This window comes from Coregonus lavaretus (genome assembly GCF_964263955.1).
Source record: "Coregonus lavaretus genome assembly, chromosome: 8".
In the NCBI taxonomy this organism is placed as follows: Eukaryota; Metazoa; Chordata; class Actinopteri; order Salmoniformes; family Salmonidae; genus Coregonus; species Coregonus lavaretus.
In genome coordinates, this window is record NC_139995.1 from 49,693,876 (window position 1) to 49,708,540 (window position 14,665).

The 14,665-nt window shown below is 43.0% G+C and overlaps 1 protein-coding gene across 1 annotated transcript in view; it reads left to right on the forward strand.

Annotated features, from left to right (window-relative positions):
* The window catches only part of LOC311133507 (vitamin D3 receptor B-like), a 120,965-nt gene that overhangs the window by 60,544 nt on the left and 45,756 nt on the right, over window positions 1-14,665 (forward strand). The window contains exon 3 of the mRNA XM_084167013.1: window positions 8,617-8,764. Coding sequence (XP_084023139.1) covers window positions 8,617-8,764 — 148 coding nt within the window. The remainder of the gene's footprint in view (window positions 1-8,616; window positions 8,765-14,665) is intronic.

Genomic DNA, 14,665 nt, shown 5'->3' on the forward strand with positions numbered 1-14,665 from the left:
CTGTTTTTGCTTTGTCATTTTAAAAATGTAACCTTTATTTAACTAGGCAAGTCAGTTAAGAACAAATTCTTATTTGTAATGATGGCCTACCCCGGCCTAACCCGGACGATGCTGGGCCAATTGTGTGCTGCCCTATGGGACTCCCAATCACAGCCTGGAATCGAACCAGGGCCTGTAGTGACACCTCTAGCACTGAGATGCAGTGCTTAGGCACATGACAGCCCGCTTGGAGTTTGCCAAAGGTATTGTGTGTAGATTGATGAGATTTTTTTTCCATTCTAGAATAAGGCTGTAATGTAACAAAATGTCAAATAAATCAAGGGGTCTGAATACTTTTCGAATGCACTGTATCGTCATACCGTCCTTCTCTCACCCCGGGATCTACGGTATTACCAGCTTAGTACAAAAGGGGGTGCCAAAAATGCAATGAGCACAAACGAAAATAAACAAATAGCAAAGTCAAGCAATACAGCTCATAAAGTTATACATATATAGGTAGGAGCTACCGAATGTCATTTTTGACTAAACTGTTCTGGGGAACTACGGTAAGCTTCATAATGTAAAAAAATGTGACCGGTGGAATGAAGAACGCAATCTGCTTTATCTTCTAACATATTGCATAAGTTGACTCCAGGTATTTACTTAAAAAGTAGCTACAAATATTAAAATGTATGTAATAACTTCAAATAAATAGTTTCAACGTTATTGAAAAACCATCCTGTGGCTATTTCCAAATACCCCGGTATACAGTATATATTGTATACCGCACCAGACATGCCACCAGGGGTCTTTTCACAGTCCCCAGGTCCAGAACAAATTCAAGGAAACGTACAGTATTATACAGAGCCATGAGTGCATGGATCTCCCTTTTCATCGTATATAGTGCAAATGAACAGCAAACCTGGTTTAAAAAAACTAATAAAGCAGCACCTCACGGCACAACGCCTCTCCCCTATGTGACCTACTTGTTGTGTGTATGTACTGACATGTATGTGTAACTGATAGACGTACACACATGCACACTACATGGTAATGTTTTTAAGTGTATGTAAATTGTAAAGTATTTTGTCTGTAATGTCTTTTTTTGTTATGTGTCGGAACTATCTGTTGCCATTGGCGTCGGCTAATGGGGATCCTAATTAATCTAATAAAAAATCAAATATTCAATGGATGTTTCTCAAATATCTTTAAGATGCAATGTCCTATCCAGCTTTAATGAAATGTCCTTATCAAACACATATTATCACATTTTACATTTGTATGTATGAAGCATCTCAGGTCCCACCTGTCCATGTAATCTTATTGATTGTGAACTAAAAGGCAAAACTGATCCGTAACCAGCACTCCTACTCTGTCATGCTTGATACATATAGCCCAATATGTGTTTTTGAAGGGGTTTAGCACCCAGGTTTTCAGACACCTCTGGCATATTCACTTTGCAGCAAGTGGTGATGGAGAGCGCTGTCAAAACAGCTTACATTATTCAGCTTGCCTCTTTACCTCATTGCTCATGATATGTAAGTTTGTTTCTATTCATATTGGTACAGTATTGAGATTGTCAGCCTCCTTTGTCTCCCCTCTATCCCTCCTCCATCCATCCCTCCATCTCTTTCTCTGCTTTCTTTTCACTCGGTGGTGGTGGAGGAGGAAATGATACCCATGCGGTGGGGATGCTACTCTTGCGGTGACATGCTTTTTTCCCCTCATGAAGACTCTTAAGTGAAATAGATACTCTGCGCACTATGTAATCAAATGTAACCCTTGTAATGTAATCCATTGGGTAATATTCTAAGCCCCCAGGCAGACAAAGACACTGGAGTTCACCTCTCCACTGTGTCAATCGAAGACTCCACGATAATGGCATTATAGATACAGGCTGTTTTACTGACAAAATGTCAACCCAGTCTACATAAAGTGGCCTCTTACCCTGTTTTTAGTCTTCATTTGGAGGATGAAGATTTGACCTTTGAAAAATGTTTGCGTCATGTCCATCTACACACATCATAGTAAAGCTGGAAATGACATTTGTTCAAAAATGTGAGTGGAGGTTCAAGGTACTGAGGGTTAGGCCATCATGTTTCCAAATGTGGATTTGGGTTTCTGGCAAAGGTGACTGTGGGATATTGGCAACTGGTGGTCTGTGACACTGTTCTGCGTTTACCATAAGATTCTGGGCAAGAAATAAGACTTATTACGTCAAACAATTTGCAACTGGAAATGTACTTCCTTCTCTGACACACAAAAACACACAATTTAGTCCCATTCAAAATCCTATTTTCCCTAACCTTAAACCTAACCCTAACCCGTACCCTTACCCTAACCTTAACCTTAACCCGAAAACCTAACCCTAAAACTAACCCTAGCTCCTAAACCTAATTCTAACCCTAACACTAATTCTAACCTTAACCCTAAACCCCCTAGAAATAGCATTTGACCTTGGTAAAATGTTTGTTTGTTTACTATTCTTTTGGGGACTTCTGGTCCCCACAAGTATAGTTAAACACATCCACACACACACACACCAGTGGCGTAGCCAGAAATATGGGTAAAGCAGCTAACTTCCTGCAATTTTACACATTTTGCCATGGGGCAAAGACAAAAATGTGCAGTGTTATAGCTAATCTCATGCTATTCTACACATTCTGCCCTGAGGCTGAGAGAAAATGTTGCTGTTTTAAAGCTAATTAAAGCTAAAAATATAGGGGTGTTGACTGATAAAATCACTGGATAATTAACAAATGAACAAATGAAATAGGCAGTGGCATGATGCATATAGCCATAGAAGCAGAGTGACATATGCCTCAATGCAGTCATATTCGTGACTTATTAGGGGTGTGGCTTTCAGTTAGTTATTTTTGGCAACCCATCTCGTGAGAGTGAATGTCATTCCAGTTCACCTGTTCTGTTATATTTCATCAAATCTGACTAACCCAGTGCACTGCTTGCTATGAATTCTATCTGATGGTGTTTGCATATTTAGGTAAAAAAAATACAAATAATGTCCCATTTGGAACACTGACAAATAAAGAGCATAAAAAAATATACAGTCTATTTTGTTTATTAGGTACGCCCATCTATTCTTCAGGGCATGGAAATGTTGCTCATTTGGTATCAAGGGACCTAATGTGTGCCAGGAACACATTCCCCACACCATTACACCACCACCACCAGCCTGTACCGTTGACACCAGGCAGGATCCTGACTCTGACATCCGCATGACGCAACAGGAGCCGGGATTCGTCAGGAAATGTTTTTCCACTCCTCAATTGTCCGGTGTTGGTGATCGCGTTCCCAGTGGAGCCGCTTCTTCTTGTTTTTCGCTGATAGGAGTGGAACCCAGTGTGGTCGTCTGCTGCAATAGCCCATCCGTGACAAGGGCCGATGAGTTGTGTGTCCCGAAATGCCGGTCTGCACACCACTCTTGTACTGCGCCGTTATTTGCCAGTTGGTTTCCTGCCTGTTAGCTTGAACGATTCTTGCCATTCTCCTTTGACTGCTCATCAATTAGCTATTTTCGCCCACAGGACTGCCGCTGACTGAATATTTTTTGTTTGTCGCACCATTCTCTGTAAACCATTCCATGCGAGAAATTGCCAAGAAACTGAAGATCTCGTACAACGATGTGTATTACTCCCTTCACAGAACAGCGCAAACTGTCTCTAACCAGAATAGAAAGAGGAGTGGGAGGCCCTGGTGCACAACTGAGCAAGAGGACAAATAGATTAGAGTGTCTAGTTTGAGAAACAGACGCATCACAGGTCCTCAACTGGCAGCTTCATTAAATAGTACCCGCAAAACACCAGTCTCAACATCAACAGTGAAGAGGCGACTCCGGGATGCTGACCTTCTAGGCAGAGTTGCAAAGAAAAAGCCATATCTCAGACTGCCCATCTTAATATTTTATTTTTATTGGCCAGTCTGGGATATGGCTTTTTCTTCTTAATGCGTTTGAGCCAATCAGTTGTGTTGTGACAAGGAAGGAGGGGTATACAGAAGATAGCCCTATTTGGTAAAAGACCAAGTCCATATTATGGCAAGAACAGCTCAAACAAATAAGCAAAGAGGAACGACAGTCCATCATTACTTTAAGATAGGAAGGTCAGTCAGTACGGAACATTTAAAGAAGTTTCTTCAAGTGCAGTCGCAAAAAACATCATGCTCTATGATGAAACTGGCTCTCATGAGGACCGCCATAGGAATGGAAGACCCAGATTTACCTCTGCTGCAGAGGATAAGTTCATTAGAGTTACCAGCCTCAGAAATTGCAGCCCAAATAAATGCTTCACAGAGTTCAAATAACTGACACATCTCAACATCAACTGTTCAGAGGGGACTGTGTGAATCAGGCCTTCATGGTCGAATTGTTGCAAAGAAACCACTACTAAAGGACACCAATAACAAGAAGAGACCTGCTTGGGCCAAGAAACACGACCAATGGACATTAGACCGGTGGAAATGTGTCCTTTGGTCTGGAGTCCAAATTTGAGATTTTTGGTTCCAACCGCTGTGTCTTTGTGAGACGCGGTCTGGGTGAACGGATGATCTCCGGATGTGTGGTTCCCACCGTAAAGCATGGAGGAGGAAGTGTGATGGTGTGGGGGTGCTTTGCTGGTGACGCCGTCTGTGATTTATTTAGAATTCAAGGCACACTTAACCAGCATGGCTACCACAGCATTCTGCAGCGATACGCCATCCCATCTGGTTTGGGCTTAGTGGGACTATAATTTAAGTGCTCAGCATACAGTGAGGGGGAAAAAAGTATTTGATCCCCTGCTGATTTTGTACGTTTGCCCACTGACAAAGAAATGATCAGTCTATTTTAATGGTAGGTGTATTTGAACAGTGAGAGACAAAATAACAACAAAAAAATCCAGAAAAACGTATGTCAAAAATGTTATAAATTGATTTGCATTTTAATGAGGGAAATAAGTATTTGACCCCCTCTCAATCAGAAAGATTTCTGGCTCCCAGGTGTCTTTTATACAGGTAACGAGCTGAGATTAAGAGCACACTCTTAAAGGGAGTGCTCCTAATCTCAGTTTGTGACCTGTATAAAAGACACCTGTCCACAGAAGCAATCAATCAATCAGATTCCAAACTCTCCACCATGGCCAAGACCAAAGAGCTCTCCAAGGATGTCAGGGACAAGATTGTAGACCTACACAAGGCTGGAATGGGCTACAAGACCATCGCCAAGCAGCTTGGTGAGAAGGTGACAACAGTTGGTTTGATTATTCGCAAATGGAAGAAACACAAAATAACTGTCAATCTACCTTGGCCTGGGGCTCCATGCAAGATCTCACCTCGTGGAGTTGCAATGATCATGAGAACGGTGAGGAATCAGCCCAGAACTACACGGGAGGATCTTGTCAATGATCTCAAGGCAGCTGGGACCATAGACACCAAGAAAACAATTGGTAACACACTATGCCGTGAAGAACTGAAATCCTGCAGCGCCCGCAAGGTCCCCCTGCTCAAGAAAGCACATATACAGGCCCGTCTGAAGTTTGCCAATGAACATCTGAATGATTCAGAGGAGAACTGGGTGAAAGTGTTGTGGTCAGATGAGACCAAAATGGAGCTCTTTGGCATCAACTCAACTCGCCGTGTTTGGAGGAGGAGGAATGCTGCCTATGACCCCAAGAACACCATCCCCACCGTCAAACATGGAGGTGGAAACATTATGCTAAGGGGGTGTTTTTCTGCTAAGGGGACAGTACAACTTCACTGCATCAATGGGACGATGGACGGGGCCATGTACCGTCAAATCTTGGGTGAGAACCTCCTTCCCTCAGCCAGGGCATTGAAAATGGGTCGTGGATGGGTATTCCAGCATGACAATGACCCAAAACACATGGCCAAGGCAACAAAGGAGTGGCTCAAGAAGAAGCCCATTAAGGTCCCGGAGTGGCCTAGCCAGTCTCCAGACCTTAATCCCATAGAAAATCTGTGGAGGGAGCTGAAGGTTCGAGTTGCCAAATGTCAGCCTCGAAACCTTAATGACTTGTAGAAGATCTGCAAAGAGGAGTGGGACAAAATCCCTCGTGAGATGTGTGCAAACCTGGTGGCCAACTACAAGAAATGTCTGACCTCTGTGATTGCCAACAAGGGTTTTGCCACCAAGTACTAAGTCATGTTTTGCAGAGGGGTCAAATACTTATTTCCCTCATTAAAATGCAAATCAATTTATAACATTTTTGACATGCGTTTTTCTGGATTTTGTTGTTGTTATTCTGTCTCTCACTGTTCAAATAAACCTACCATTAAAATTATAGACTGATCATGTCTTTGTCAGTGGGCAAACGTACAAAATCAGCAGGGGATCAAATACTTTTTTCCCGCACTGTACATATATGGACAAGCAATGACAGAGCGGCATGGACTAAGATACAGTAGAATATTATACTTGTTCTCCCCACTGTATATATGTATGTGTGTGTGTGTGTGTTTTGCTCAATCTGATTGGGTGGGCCTGGCTCCCGTGCCTACGCCCCTGACACACACACACACACACAAACTTTGATGTTCTTGTCTGTGAGATGTAGCCTATTTCACATTGGTGTCAGTCGTGGTCAAACGTTTTGAGAATGACACAAGTATTGGTCTTCACAAAGTTCGCTGCTTCAGTGTTATGAGATATTTTTGTCAGATGTTACTATGGTATACTGAAGTATAATTACAAGCATTCCATAAGTGTCAACGGCTTTTATTGACAGTTACATTAAGTTTATGCAAAGAGTCAATATTTGCAGTGTTGACCCTTCTTTTTCAAGACCTCTGCAATCCGCCCTGGCATGTTGTCAATTAACTTCTGGGCCACATCCTGACTGATGGCAGCCCATTCTTGTATAAACAATGCTTGGAGTTTGTCAGAATTTGTGGGTTTTTGTTTGTCCACCCGCCTCTTGAGGATCGACCACAAGTTTTCAATGGGATTAAGGTCTGGGGAGTTTCCTGGCCATGGAGCCAAAATTTCGATGTTTTGTTCCCCGAGCCACTTAGTTATCACTTTTTTCTTATGGCAAGGTACTCCATCATGCTGGAAAAGGCATTGGTCATCACCAAACTGTTCTTGGATGGTTGGGAGAAGTTGCTCTCGGAGGATGTGTTGGTACCATTCTTTATTCATGGCTGTGTTCTTAGGCAAAATTGTGGCTGAAAAGCAACCCCACACATGAATGGTCTCAGGATGCTTTACTGTTGGCATGACACAGGACTGATGGTAGCGCTCACCTTGTCTTCTCCGGACAAGGTGTTTTCCGGATGCCCCAAACAATCGGAAAGGGGATTCATCAGAGAAAATGACTTTACCCTAGTCCTCAGCAGTCCAATCCCTGTAATTTTTGCAGAATATCAGTCTGTCCCTGATGTTTTTCCTGGAGAGAAGTGGCTTCTTTGCTGCCCTTCTTGACACCAGGCCATCCTCCAAAAGTCTTCGCCTCACTGTGCGTGCAGATGCACTCACACCTGCCTGCTGCCATTCCTGAGCAAGCTCTGCACTGGTGGTGCCCCGATCCCGCAGCTGAATCAACAGTAGGAGACGTCCTGGCACTTGCTGGACTTTCTTGGGCGCCCTGACGCCGCCTTCACAACAATTGAACCTCTTCGTGATGAACCGATAAATGGTTGATTTAGGTGCAATCTTACCAGCAGCAATATTCTTGCCTGTGAAGCCCTTTTTGTGCAAAGCAATGATGACGGCACGTGTTTCCTTGCAGGTAACCATGGTTAACAGAGGAAGAACAATGATTTCAAGCACCACCCTCCCTTTAAAGCTTCCTGTCTGTTATTCTAACTCAATCAGCATGACAGAGTGATCTCCAGCCTTGTCCTCGTCAACACTCTCACCTGTGTTAACGAGAGAATCACTGACATGATGGCAGCTGGTCCTTTTGTGGCAGGGCTGAAATGCAGTGGAAATGTTTTTTGGGGATTAAGTTAATTTTCATGGCAAAGAGGGACTTTGCAATTAATTGCGATTCATCTGATCACTCTTCATGACATTCTTGAGTATATGCAAATTGCCATCATCAAAACTGAGGCAGCAGACTTTGAAAATTAGTATTTGTGTCATTCTCAAAACGTTTTTGACCACGACTGTACACATTCAACAGTATACATACAGGACCCACAATGCAGCCATCGGAGGTCATAGGACAGATCACATACTGACTAATCCATCGGAGGTCATAGGACAGATCACATACTGACTAATCCATCGGAGGTCATAGGACAGATCACATACTGACTAATCCATCGGAGGTCATAGGACAGATCACATACTGACTAATCCATCGGAGGTCATAGGACAGATCACATACTGACTAATCCATCGGAGGTCATAGGACAGATCACATACTGACTAATCCATCGGAGGTCATAGGACAGATCACATACTGACTAATCCATCGGAGGTCATAGGACAGATCACATACTGACTAATCCATCGGAGGTCATAGGACAGATCACATACTGACTAATCCATCGGAGGTCATAGGACAGATCACATACTGACTAATCCCAAGGTGTACCTTGCAGGTCAATGGTCGCTAATGTTCCTTTTTCCCTCTTTCCTTTTCTGTCTCTTCTTCCTTCTCTCTCTCTCTTTCTCTGTAGTGATGGAGACTACGGCTGTGAGTACCTCCACTCTGACCAATGATGAGTTTGACAGGAATGCACCGCGGATCTGCGGTGTGTGCGGAGACAAAGCCACCGGATTCCACTTCAACGCCATGACCTGCGAGGGCTGCAAGGGTTTCTTCAGGTACGGACACACACACACACACACACACACACACACACACACACACACAGGCTTGATTAGCAACAATGACGAGACCGCCTACTGGGAGGAGGTGAGGGCTCTGGGAGTGTGGTGCCAGGAAAATAACCTCTCACTCAACGTCAACAAAACAAAGGAGATGATCGTGGACTTCAGGAAACAGCAGAGGGTAACACCCCCCTATCCACATCGACGGGACCGCAGTGGAGAAGGTGGAAAGCTTCAAGTTCCTTGGCGTACACATCACCGACAAACTGAAAAATGTCCACCCACGTAGACAGTGTGGTGAAGAAGGTGCAACAGAGCCTCTTCAACCTCCAGGAGGCTGAAGAAATTTGGCTTGGCACCTAAAACCCTCACAAACATTTAGAGATGCACAATTGAGAGCGTCCTGTCGGGCTGTATCACCACCAGGTACGGCAACTGCACCGCCCGCAACCGCAGGGCTCTCTAGAGGGTGGTGCGGTCTGCCGAACGCATTATCGGGGACAAACTACCCGCCCTCCAAGACACATACAGCACCCGATGTCACAGGAAGGGCAAAAAGATCATCAAGGACATCAACCACCCGAGCCACTGCCTGTTCACCCCAATATCATCCAGAAGGTGAGGTCAGTACAGGTGCATCAAAGCTGGGACCGAGAGAATGAAAAACAGCTTCTATCTCAAGGCCATCAGACTGTTAAATAGCCATCACTAGCACATTAGAGGCTGCTGCTGCCTATTGAAATCACTGGCCACTTTAAGAAATGGAACACTAGTCACTTTAATAATGTTTCCAGTCACTTTAATAATGTTTACATATCTTGCACTACTCATCTCATATGTATATACTGCATTCTATTCTATAATATTCTACTGTATCTTAGTCCATGCCGCTCTGTCATTGCTTGTCCATATCTATACAGTGAGGGAAAAAAGTATTTGATCCCCTGCTGATTTTGTACGTTTGCCCACTGACAAAGACATGATCAGTCTATAATTTTAATGGTAGGTTTATTTGAACAGTGAGAGACAGAATAACAATAAAAAAAATCAGAAAAACGCATGTCAAAAATGTTATAAATTGATTTGCATTTTAATGAGGGAAATAAGTATTTGACCCCTCTGCAAAACATGACTTAGTACTTGGTGGCAAAACCCTTGTTGGCAATCACAGAGGTCAGACGTTTCTTGTAGTTGGCCACCAGGTTTGCACACATCTCAGGAGGGATTTTGTTCCACTCCTCTTTGCAGATCTTCTCCAAGTCATTAAGGTTTCGAGGCTGACGTTTGGCAACTCGAACCTTCAGCTCCCTCCACAGATTTTCTATGGGATTAAGGTCTGGAGACTGGCTAGGCCACTCCAGAACCTTAATGTGCTTCTTCTTGAGCCATTCCTTTGGTGCCTTGGCCGTGTGTTTTGGGTCATTGTCATGCTGGAATACCCATCCACGACCCATTTTCAATGCCCTGGCTGAGGGAAGGAGGTTCTCACCCAAGATTTGACGGTACATGGCCCCGTCCATCGTCCCCTTGATGTGGTGAAGTTGTCCTGTCCCCTTAGCAGAAAAACACCCCCAAAGCATAATGTTTCCACCTCCATGTTTGACGGTGGGGATGGTGTTCTTGGGGTCATAGGCAGCATTCCTCCTCCTCCAAACACGGCGAGTTGAGTTGATGCCAAAGAGCTCGATTTTGGTCTCATCTGACCACAACATTTTCACCCAGTTCTCCTCTGAATCATTCAGATGTTCATTGGCAAACTTTAGACGGCCCTGTATATGTGCTTTCTTGAGCAGGGGGACCTTGCGGGCGCTGCAGGATTTCAGTCCTTCACAGCGTAGTGTGTTACCAATTGTTTTCTTGGTGACTATGGTCCCAGCTGCCTTGAGATCATTGACAAGATCCTCCCGTGTAGTTCTGGGCTCATTCCTCACCGTTCTCATGATCATTGCAACTCCAAGAAGTGAGATCTTGCATGGAGCCCCAGGCCGAGGGAGATTGACAGTTCTTTTGTGTTTCTTCCATTTGCGAATAATCGCACCAACTGTTGTCACCTTCTCACCAAGCTGCTTGGCGATGGTCTTGTAGCCCATTCCAGCCTTGTGTAGGTCTACAATCTTGTCCCTGACATCCTTGGAGAGCTCTTTGGTCTTGGCCATGGTGGAGAGTTTGGAATCTGATTGATTGATTGCTTCTGTGGACAGGTGTCTTTTATACAGGTAACAAGCTGAGATTAGGAGCACTCCCTTTAAGAGTGTGCTCCTAATCTCAGCTTGTTACCTGTATAAAAGACACCTGGGAGCCAGAAATCTTTCTGATTGAGAGGGGGTCAAATACTTATTTCCCTCATTAAAATGCAAATCAATTTATAACATTTTTGACATGCGTTTTTCTGGATTTTTTTGTTGTTATTCTGTCTCTCATTGTTCAAATAAACCTACCATTGAAATTATAGACTGATAATTTCTTTGTCAGTGGGCAAACGTACAAAATCAGCAGGGGATCAAATACTTTTTTCCCTCACTGTATATATTCTTAAATTCTATTCCTTCCTAGATTTGTATGTATTGGGTATATGTTATGAAATTGTTAGATATTGCTTATTAGATATTACTGCACTGTCGGAGCTAGAAGCACAAGCATTTCGCTACACCCGCTATAACATCTGCTAAACACGTGTATGTGACAAATAAAATTAGATTTGATTTGACACACACACACTCCTGGCAACAACAAGTCCTTTAGTTGTGGGTACACAGCCTTATCTCTCTCTCGCTTTTTCTCTCCTTCCCTCCCTCCCTCCCTCCCCCCCACACACACACACACAGAGAAAGCTACTTTATGCACAGTCGTCCACGCTAACATAAGAGCACACACAAACATACTGTGTCATACTATGCATGCTCGTTCAAGCACACAGACATGCATACATTTACAGTTCATCACACATACCAACACACACTGAAGCACACACACTCAAGTACATACACGTACTGTACACTCAAATATTTAAAGTAAGATGCGCCAAATGACCTCTCCTCTATGTGTGTGAATGTGTGCATGTCTGTGTTCCTGCATGGGTACATTTTGCCACAGCTTATGTGTGTAACACCTCTTCTCCGAGTAGAGCAGGCAGGCCCGTTGCCCTAGTGACTTCAGACTCCAAACAGACACAGCGTGTATACATGCTGGTGGAGAGCCAGTACTGTTCTTCCATCAGACAAGCCTGCGTCAACACAGTTCATGTGTAAAGACCGAAAGAGTGAAAAATAAGGATTCTTTCCGTACTTATGTCCCAGCTGCCCTTGCCTTACACTTTGTTTTCCGGCAGGTATGTGTGTGCACGTGTTTACAGATGTAGGATATTAATTTGATCACCCTATTGCAGGAGAATGTTCCTGCAATGCAGGAAATGTAAAACGTGTAGTGTATTTGAGATTTAAAAAGGCATCTGAAGTTTGTAATTTCCACTTTGACATTTCAGACTTGATTTTCCCTTACGAAAAATGCATCAACCCTTACAAAAATGTCAATTAATTATAATCCACGTAATAATTCACATTTCCTCTTGCTGCAGGATTATTTTCCTACTGTAGCGAACTGGCTCAAATTAAGATCCTACATCTGTATGTGTGTCAGAGAAGGAGGAAGCAGATACTTCTTAACATATTTACAGTAATTACATGTGTGGGTGTTTGTGTTGGGTGTGTGCGTGCGTGCATACGTCTGTGTGTTTGTGAGCGCGCGTGTGTGTCAGAGAAGAAGGAAGCAGATACAGTGCCTTCAGAAAGTATTCCCACCCTTAGACTTTTTTTCACATTTTGTTGTGTTACAGAATCTAAAATTGATTACATTTGAGATTTTTTGGTCACTGGCCTCCACACCATACCCCATAATGTCAAAGTGGAATAATGTTATTTCAAAATTTTTACAAATTAATTAAAAATGAAAAGCTGAAACGTCTTGAGTCAATAAGTATTCAACCCCTTTGTTACGGCAAGCCTAGATAAGTTCAGGAATAAAAATGTGCTTAAGTCACATAATAAGTTGCATGGAATCACTGTGTGCAATAATGGTGTTTAACGTGATTTTTGAATGACTACTTCCTCTTTGTACCCCACACATATAATTATCTGTAAGGTCACTCAGTCGAGCAGTGAATTTCAAACACAGATTCAACCACAAAGACCAGGGAGGTTTTCCAATGCTTCACAAAGAAGGGCACCTATTGGTAGATGGGTAAAACATTGAATATCCCTTTGAGCATGGTGAAGTTATTAATTACACTTTGGATGGTGTATCAATACACCCAGTCACTACAAAGATACAGGCGTACTTCCTAAGTCAGTTGCTGGAGAGGAAGGAAACCTCTCAGGGATTTCACCATGAGGCCAATGGTGACTTTAAAACAGTTTGAGTTTAATGGCTGTGATAGGAGGAAACTGAGGATGGAAAATTACTGAGGATAATAGCGGTTGATATTAGCAACATTGTACTCACTCCACAATACTAACCTAATTGACAGAGTGAAAAGAAGGAAGCCTGTACAGAATACAAATATTTGAAAACATGCATCCTGTTTGCAACAAGGCACTAAAATAATACTGAAAAAAATTGGCAAAGCAATTAACATTTTGTCCTGAATACAAAGTGTTATGTTTGGGGCAAATCCAATAAAACACATTACTGAGAACCACTCTCAATATTTTCAAGCAAAGTGGTGGCTGCATCATGTTTTGGGTATTTGTATTTATTAGGGGATCCCCATTAGCTGTTGCCAAGGCAGCAGCTACTCTTCCTGGGGTGCAAACACATTAAGGCACTTAACATTACATATAAAACAAAAGATAAAACAGTACATCATATAACATTATTACACCACTACATATCTACAATACTACATGTATAATACCACCATACAACAATATTACAATGTACGTGTGTGTAGAGTGCGTGTGCTAGCGCTTGTGTGCGTATGCGTGTGTCTGTACCTTTGTGTGTGTCTCTCCACAGTCCCCGCTGTTCCATAAGGTGTATTTTTACCTGTTTTTTAAAATCAGATTCTACTGTTTGCATCAGTTACCTCATGTGGAATAGAGTTCCATGTAGGCATGGCTCTATGTAGTACTGTGCGCCTCCCATAGTCTGTTCAGGACATGGGATTGTGAAGAGACCTCTGGTAGCATGTCTTGTGGGGTATCCATGGGTGTCCGAGCTATGTGCTAGTAGTTTAAACAGACAGCTCGGTAAATTCAGCTTGTCAACACGTCTTACAAAAACAAGTAGTGATGAAGTCAATCTCTCTTCCACTTTGAGCCATGAGTGATTGACATGCATATCATTACTGTTAGCTCCCGTGTACTTTTAAGGGCCAGCCGTGCTGCCCTGTTCTGAGCCAATTGTAATTTTCCTAAGTCCCTGTTTGTGGCACCTGACCACACGACTGAACAGTAGTCCAGGTGCGACAAAACTAGGGCCTGTAGGACCTGCCTTGTTTATAGTGTTGTTAAGACTGCAGAGCAGCGCTTTATTATGGACAGACTTCTCTCCATCTTAGCTACTGTTGTATCAATATGTTTTGACCATGACAGTTTACAATCCAGGGTTACTCCAAGCAGTTTAGTCACCTCAACTTGCTCAATTTCCACATCATTCATTACAAAATGTAGTTGAGGTTTAGGGTTTAGTGAATGATTTGTCCCAAATACAATACTTTTAGTTTAAATATTTAGGACTAACTTATTCCTTGCTACCTATTCTGAAACTAACTGCAGCTCTTTGTTAAATGTTGCAGTCATTTCAGTTGCTTTAGTAGCAGACGTGTATAGTGTTGAGTCATCCGCATACATAGACATACTTTACTCAAAGCCAGTGGCATGTCGTTAGTAAAGATTGAAA